The sequence below is a fragment of the Triticum urartu genome, chromosome 2A (assembly GCF_056163025.1).
Source record: "Triticum urartu cultivar PI428250 chromosome 2A, HENAU_Tu73, whole genome shotgun sequence".
Taxonomy (NCBI): domain Eukaryota; kingdom Viridiplantae; phylum Streptophyta; class Magnoliopsida; order Poales; family Poaceae; genus Triticum; species Triticum urartu.
Window position 1 is genome coordinate 38,268,089 of NC_141874.1, and position 8,764 is coordinate 38,276,852.

General features: G+C 40.8%; 2 protein-coding genes across 2 annotated transcripts; one reads left to right on the forward strand and one right to left on the reverse strand.

Moving 5' to 3' along the window:
- Window positions 1-681: 681 nt before the first annotated feature.
- Window positions 682-3,161, reverse strand: LOC125540788 (protein neprosin-like). Its single transcript, XM_048704348.2, has 6 exons — window positions 3,005-3,161; window positions 2,683-2,763; window positions 1,734-1,895; window positions 1,603-1,656; window positions 1,309-1,455; window positions 682-1,184 (listed from the first exon to the last, which is right to left on the reverse strand). Exons 1-6 carry the CDS (start codon window positions 3,122-3,124, stop codon window positions 810-812), a joined length of 939 nt encoding a protein of 312 aa, XP_048560305.2. The 5' UTR covers window positions 3,125-3,161; the 3' UTR covers window positions 682-809.
- Window positions 3,162-5,482: 2,321 nt separating this feature from the next.
- Window positions 5,483-6,212, forward strand: LOC147983386 (uncharacterized). Its single transcript, XM_087540708.1, has 2 exons — window positions 5,483-6,062; window positions 6,163-6,212. The coding sequence occupies exons 1-2, from the start codon at window positions 5,519-5,521 to the stop codon at window positions 6,210-6,212; spliced, it is 594 nt and encodes a 197-aa protein (XP_087396834.1). The 5' UTR covers window positions 5,483-5,518.
- Window positions 6,213-8,764: the final 2,552 nt, after the last annotated feature.

The window sequence follows — 8,764 nt, forward strand, 5'->3', positions numbered from 1 at the left end:
TTACTGTCGCAAGAATGCTGAAAGAGACCAAGCCCTGAAGAGTTTTGCCTTTTTGCTCTGTTGAACCGGCCATCCATGGTACCAACAGCCCCGTCGATCGACTGTTGCAGCTGAGCCTGCATCAGAAACTCGTCATCGGCTGTCTCCCCCTTCTCGGGTTACTCCCCCAGGCGTCGTGGGTGTCCTTCTGCCCCATGGCGTCCGGAGCTCCTGTAGAGGGACTTGCGGCGGTGGTCGACATGAAGCCGGGGCCAAGCGGTGCCTACTCTTATCCATCTTCACATTTTTAGTTAGGGATCACTCACAAGCTTTCTCGCCTTCTCTTTTTGATTATCTTCTTTCAAAAATTAAATTATCAAGAGATATAGAATTACTTTGCACTTTCTGAACTGAGTTGCAGTGTGCTTATTTTGTAAGCTGCCGGTGAAAAATTAACGGTTGTTCTATTACTCTTATTATAGATTACATATCAAGAATTTTTGTTATCCCATGGTTGCCCTTCCACCTTTTGTCAGAACACAACTTGATCAAAAAATAAGTATGAAGCCAAATATCTAATAATCTAAGAGCTAATCTCATAGGCTGGACGAAGTTACAGTAATCCATCATATAATACCAAATGGAATTTAGCTCACTGGGTTTTCTCTATAAAACATGGTTTCTTGTTTGTCCTTCAATATATTTAAAATAGTTTATGATTTATTAAGTTATCAAAGGCCAGAAAAACTTGTGTCCTCAACCAATACAACCATTTGTAGATAATAGTTTATGATTTGTTACATCATCAAAGGCATGAAAAACTTGTGTCTTCAACCAATACAACCATTTGGACCACCATAGTAAAATATGTAGCCCCTATTGATTTTAACAGTGAAGTCAGTTTCTTTGTAGCAATCTGGCCTGTCAACTAACTTGATCATGTGAGTTGTAATTGGGTCCCGAGCATGGCCGTTGGCATCGTAGATCTTAATATGCTTAAAGTATGCAGATCTCTTATCATCTTCATCATCTGGGAATTGACCACTTCCCATTGGAGGGCCATGTGTATTATTTAGGTAATTAACAAATCCTGTCAGGGCTTGTATTCGTGATTCTCCAGGGCAAAGTTGTCCTGGAAAATGCCCCAAGAATGATGGACGGTCTAAATCGTGTCGATACACCACCCAATCCCCAGAGTTCGGATCCTGCAGTATACAATAAACAAGGGATGATGGTCATAAATGATATTTTTCATGCTTGCAAGGAATCTCTTGTGAACACATGCCAATGCAATCCTATAGGGATATCTACTAGGACAACAGGGGGGACCTTGTTTAGGCTAAGCCTGGCGTAGTGATCGGCTTGGCCATAAATTGACGGGGGAGAAATAGCTTGGCCAGGCACTAGAGCAGCTCCTCTTGCAGGGACAAATCCTGGGCACTGCAAGTTATAGCAGCCTGCAGATTTGGTGTCCCTCTGAGAAATGATACAAGGCGACATGTATTAATGTTAATGTATACATAGCTATAATTAGTATAAATGAGTCCAATGAGGAAAAAAAGGATAAGTTTAGTGACACCTCAACATTATGTACTTTATCAGAATGGCATGGTATACACTTACCGTCGTGTATGTAAAGAATCGAACGTCTCGGTTATGATACAAAGAGGGGGAAACCTGCAAGCCAACCCATAATTTAAATAGCACTTCTTGAAAAGCATTTGAGTTTGTTAGAATGGGTGATATGTATGTACATGAAACCCAGCTTCAATTAAGCTGTAGTGTTCCCCTTCTTGACAGTAGATCTGTATGGCTGATCCGGATTCTTGAGAGTTTTCTTGATTAGGTGAACCCCATATACTCATTTCAGCTCGAAGACCATAGAATTTTCCTGGCTCCGTGTGCCACATTGCATACTATTTATATAAAGACGTAGCTCAAATTAGTGAATAGTCAGAAAAAAATTGTACTTGTGCACAAGCATATTACAATTTTTGGGTAGCTTCTTGGCAGCGGTAGGACGCTCTTCTTCCTAGAACTTATGACGTGGTGTTTTTAGGTGATCCTTTAGATGCTATCAAGATTTTCCTATGCCTTAACTAAGTAGGTTTGGCTCGAACTTACCTTCTCTACAAGGTGTATGGGTCATGCCAATGTAGCACGGGAAATTGGTGCATCGGTTAACTCCTAGCTTGGTGTTGGCACATCGGGATTAGTATTACATAGTGCATGCATACATGGATCTTCTTGGTAAGGAAGTGCGATGTGCACTCCAAGCTAAGTGTTTGAACATCGGGATTAGTATTACATAGATCATGCATGGAACTACATCTGTTTCTGAATCCATTGGGTGTGGTGTATTAATTTTTTATATATTGCATTATTTTTCTAGGTCTGTATCTAAATACATTGGGTGTGGTGCATTAATTTTGTATATTGCGTTCTTTGTCAAACCAGATCTGTTTCTGAATCCATTGAGTGTGGTGCATTGATTTTATACTCCTATATTGCATCCTTTGTCAAACCAGACCTGTTTCTTACTTTTTGTGCGAAAAAAGATCTATTTCTGAATCCATTGGGTGTGGTGCATTAATTTTGTATATTGCGCTAAAGAGAAACATATCTATGTAATTTAAATTGACCAAATATTTCCTCCTGTTATGAAAAACTAACACGGAGGGAGGGAGGGAGGGAGGGTCATACATGAGATTTAGTGTTGCCTTTTCCATCAGTTTTCATTCTCCCTTTGAGCTGAAAAGGATTGGATCTTGAAAGAGTACCATCCTAGAAAAAAGTTTTATCTGGAAAGTTAGGACGATTGTTGTACCAAGTCCATAAAACATAGTTATTTCCTTGCACATATGTTGTTCTAATGTCTAATGGGCCACATAACTAACAATGAATAATAACCAGAATACAAATATTGGTACTTGTCATGATCAAGTGGTCATGTAGGTACAAGAACGTGGTGGATACATAAGAAATATTAGAAAGGGTTATATGTGTTGACAAGCTAAATGCATACCTTCTCATTTGTTTGTAGAGTGCCACCCAGATCTATCGATTCGGCCAAAGTGATGTAGTAAGGTGCAAATGAAAAGAAGAGAAATATTGGTATGATAACATGACCCTGACCACGACCCATTGGTACAAGCAACTGTCTTCCTTCAAGAAAACTTAAAATTGTGTGGTTCCTTACACTTTTCTCTGATCTGGGCAGTGCTATATATACATATAGAGTAGAGGTAAGTTCTTGTATGTAAAGCTTTAGAACGTTTCTTGTAGATGTTTGCTCAACATTTATTGAATGATCTTATCTTTCTTTGGATAAGGATATACATCAATTATTCCATCAATGTTCTTTAATAGTTACTCGATTTACAATCATTCTTGGTTTTTCAGATAAGGAAATACAGATTGATTCATGAAATTTCATTAATAATGGACTAGATTTTATCCAATGAATGGTTGTCTGATGATCCGCCTGTTTTTATATGGATACGTATCAGTTGCTCCATCAATATTCACTGATAATAGAATTGGTTTAAATTCCAACCATTTCATTTCATAGATTTTTTTCAAACTCATTGTCAGCTTACTTCGACCCATTGGTTAGGACGAGTGCCACCTAGCTAAATAGAGAAACCTACAATATCCAAAGATAGGGATCCACCAACTGACCTAGGTACCAACATACACTCTCTCACACACTACAAAGCAGTGGTGGGGAAATGGAGGGTGTGCACACTCCAATTATAATCTACCTAATCCAAGTGTCATACAATATTTAACAAAAGCACATAAATATCCCAATCATGTCGCACACCATTTTAGTTCATTAAATATATTCCAAATTTGTAATCAGAAATAGAAATAGTCTTACATGCAAGATGCACATAAGTAGAATACTACGGCATTAGGTTAAGTATCTTTTCCATGAAAGCTTTAACTATGCCATGTTCACTTACTTTCAACAATACGTGTCGCTCAATAATTGTAACCGAGCAATGGTTCATCAGATCGTCATCCAACTTATTTATTACTGGACTCATCGCTGAAACTACCTGTTGCCAGTGGTAACATTGGTACCAATTTGGTAAGAAAGTAGACCAAATGATGAAGACCAGGCCTTTTTGTGAACATAACAGACAGCTCACTCATATACGTAGACATCAAAATCTCTCATCTTTTCTCATATCATCAATAAAAGTTGCAAGTTCGAATTCAAGCCTTACCAAATATGTGATTCATATGTCCTTGGGGGTAGTGTTAAGAATAGCCAAAATTATAGGGTTCCTTCTGAGTTCTACATGGCAATCCACATGGACCAACGGTCAACAAAATTCAAAGGCAGTCAACACAAGTCATGTAGGTTAGCAAAAGTCCAAGCAAGCTACCATGGGTCCAAGCAAGTCACCCTGGTCAACAATCATCCAAAAGTCTTCATGGCCAACAAGTCAAAGAAAGAAGAGCAAATTAAACATTAAGGCAAAGACGGGGGCAAAGCAACAAAGAAACTCAAGCCAAGAAGAAAAACCTTCATATGATGGAGGGAATCCCCCTTTCATGGGCCACTACTCTAGTCCTAGCCCAACTAGTGGCCCGTGGACAAAAGATTACCTAGTTTGAATGATAAGCGGACATAATTTCAGTCTAGAGGATTTCAATTTATGCTTGCGTCATCTTAGGTTTTTGCCTTGGGATATGGACCATTTGACGTAGCTATCCTTGCATTTCAGTCTCTGACAGGTGGGCCCCATGCTTGGTGGGACCCACATGTCAGTGACTCGGAGGCAGCATCGCTCACTTCAGGGGATCCCCGTGCCTTGTGCAACTGTTTCATCCTTTTCTTAGAAATGTGGTACAAACGCAGATGTTTCCTTGTTTAACCATTTCAAGTGCTTGCAGTGTTATGCCGCATATTGTTCAAAGTTACCTTTGGGTAATTGGTTCAACTTTTGCATTCTCTAATCTCTCCAAGCTTTGCAGTTTTATGCTAGAGCATAGAAGTGCTTGCAGTTTGCTGCTTTTATTTTTACTGTCGTTAGAATGCTGAAAGAGACCAAGCCCTGAAGAGTCTTGCCTATGCTGGTTCTGCGCTGTTGAACTTGGCCAGCCGTCCATGGCACCGACCGCGCCGTCGATGGACTGTCCGACCCGATGTTACATGGGTTCAACTGAACTACACACACTAACTAAACTAACATAATCACCGGTTGAAAGTTTATATAAGATACTAACGAACTAAGTACTCACGCACTAACTAAAATAACATAATCACTTGTCAAAAAAAAATAACATAATCACGCACTAACACTCCCGCCTAACAAACCATCGAAAGGTACGTGAGAAGATCACGGAAACACGATATGGATCGGCCCCAACAGAAAACATCTCTTATCTCCTTATCCCAACGCATCACATGGAGCATTTCACGTGCATCCACCCTATATATACATTCACTGATCACCAACCATAAGACGTTCGTCGCACCATTCACATCTGGCCAGCAAGCACAAACCAAGAAAGAGACCGACCCATGGCGGCATCCAAGTCCCATCTCGCCTGCTTCTTCCTCGCCGTCGCCGTCCTGACCGCCGCCGCCGCGCCCGAGCCTTCGCTTTCAGCGGCCGTCACGGCCAGGGCCCCCGCTCCCTCCCCCAACGGCGACTTAGTAGCGAAACCATCATCATGGTCATGGTGCATCATCCCCTGCTTTTCGTTTATACCACAGATATTGTGTATACCACCCATATTCTGTCCACCGACGCCGCCACCACCGGCGCCGGCACCGCCGCCCCCGCCCACATCGAAGCCTCAGCCGAAGGAGTGCCGGACGCCGCTGATGGGGCTGATGCCATGCAAGGATTTCCTCACCAACAGCGCCGCGCCGGAGCCTCCGAAGCAGGGCAAGTGCTGCGACGGCCTCAGGTCGCTCGTCCAAGACGCTCCCATCTGCCTCTGCCGCATACTGGAGGGCACCGACCTCGACAAGCTCATGTCTGCGACCGTGGATAGAGAGAAATTCATTCGGACGATGATCATCTGCGACTCGAGCCCCGGTGAATTTGGTTCTTGTGAAGGTAACTTGTTGATCTCCTCTCCCGGTACCATATGTAAACTTTTCATTTGCGCATTTCTTATTGTCTTTAGTGTGAATCTTTTTGATGTATCTGAGTGCAGGACCCGTGCCACCGATGAGGGCCGCACCTACCCCTAAAGCTGCTCCATAATCGGGCAAGTCAGGTAACCAGTTTATTTCCTGATAAAATTGAACCAATTTTTTGTGCCCATTTATTCATGCATGGCTGAATCAACTAGGTATACTTTTTTATTTTAGGGTGAGGTATACTTATTTACGTATTGTACGTTAACTTCTCTTGATTTGCTCTTTGCAGAGCCATCGTCCTCGTACGTAATAGCAGCATTACAGAAACAAGATGCATGTGCGGAAGCTGAAGATGCCGTATGTCAAGATCCGTTAGCATCATTTTTAGAAGAGAGTGCTAGTTCTTAGTTCGATTTAGGGAGACATTATTTGTCACCGTCCAACTATATGTTTCTTTACGAAAGTGTGCAACCGTTGCTATGTGTTTGATTAAGGAGTCTTCGATATATATGTGTGCAATTTGGTAATGAACACATCAATATTCCAAAAATGCGCCAAGTCCTTAGTCCTGTAATCCTATGAGTCGTGCTCGTGTGGTCATCCTTAGGCCCAACTCGACCCAAAGACCAACACGAGCACGTGAGGCGCTCCGGGAGAATGGGGTAAGATCAGCGATGCGCCTCTTGCATGAACTCGGGCTAGCGAAACTCGATCGCATGCCTTGTCGCGGCCCCAACGTTCGGCTGTGTGCAAAGAGCCAACTAAATTTTAGGTGATATACTTGATTGAGTGGGCGGAGCATGTCATGAGCCTTGTGTTTCCACATTTTAGCATGTCGATCTCTCGTAGAGCAATTTTTTGAGTTACATTCTGTTCTAACAAACATATATATTGACTGTAGTCAACACTAAGGTAATGCATGATTTGGCTTTTAACAAAATAGCACAGTGGCCGCGCATTGCTCCGGCAACAACTTACCATGTATAAATTTAACCATTTGTTGTCTCAAAATCTGCCATTACACACAGAAATATTTAGTTTTATAATAGATCACTTGTGATAAATTGAAGTAATATCATTTTACTTTTAGAATAGTTCTTAGTGGAGCACATTGTCGGGTAATAAGCCGACAATTATGGAAGATCCAAAATACCTATGCACATTTTTTCCTACATTAATTATAGGAGTGATGTTGTTAAACCACAAAGTTAGCAAAAGAACTAGGATAGTGACATAAATGGTGTTTCTGTCAACTACAGTTACAATACCATATATCAAGTGTGCGTGTTGTAGAGAGGAACAAAATATAAGACATGTGTAGTTGTGTTACATCTTTGTACACAAAATCCACTAGTGTAGAATGGTGCTATTAAGCCACCCTATCGCACACGCTAGAAAACAGTTCTGTGTGATACATCGCACATGGTTCAATCGTAGGCAGACCAATTCTGATTAATATGCAGTCAAAGACAACATGAATAAGTAATGTAAATGTGATGACTTTTTTGAACACAGTACATCGCTCACATACACGAGTATAGACTCACCCATATAAATGCACGCATTCACACTCTATCTCTATGAGCACCTTTGAGAGACTTAGCCGACCGGAAGGCTGGAATACATTCAGGAATAATGCGAGCATCAATGTCAAGTCTAGGACTGGAATCCTGGTGGGCTGAGGATATCACTGTCCTTATAACCATTCAAATACAGGTTGGTTCACTGTAAATATGATGGCTTGAAGGGTAATATTTTGTGAATATTACCAGCAAAATAAATTCATGTAACATTGAGCATTCATGTAATCCTATTTAAGGAATATATTTGCTTTTCTGATCAAGTTAAGGTAAGAAATATCTAAGAAGGAATTGCGGATTTATAGAACTAGCCAGAAGGCGAACATTCTGTATTTGAGCTAAAAGGGTACATGTTGTGTTGTGGTTCGAGCTAGCTCGCTTGCTGCACCATTAGATTTGGTACTCCCTCTGATCCATATTACTTGTCATTGCTTTAGTACAACCTTGGCAGGGACAACTAATAGTTTTATACTGCTGGAATTTTCGCAAGCTTGCCATTTCTATCCATAATGAGCATTTGCGTGTAAGCTCTCTATTCTAGTCTTCTAGATTGTACTCGAAACTTTGTACTCGAACTAGCTATTAAAAGGCCAAATGCATGCATACAATTGAGTGTTGCTCATGGTTTTCAGCTTCAGCTTCAGAAAATATTCAGCACCAACCTAAATCATCGAAATTCACTGAATTTCAGTGATTCCGGTTTGTTTATATTCACTTGAATTCAGATAACTATTCTAATTTTTCAAAAAGATTTTAAAAAGATTTGAAATTGTGTGTACTATTGAAGTTGCAGAAATATTTTGGCCAAAAAGTAAATATTTCACTATCTACTGAAATTACTGAAATCTCATTGAAAGTGAAAACCATGTGTTGCTTACTGCTCCCTTGGGAGCTTTGTAAATTCTTCCACCTATAAATAAATGAGTACATAAAGATGAAAAAATCTTGGACACTACAAAAACTTCCATGCTGACCCTGGTGTGGCGATCAAATAAGTTTTCTGTTTTTTTCTTCTATAAAATAACTTGCCTGGACATCCGCAAAAAAAGAAAAATTGCTGGTGGAGTAGGGACGTGACCTGATTGCCCGCGACGAA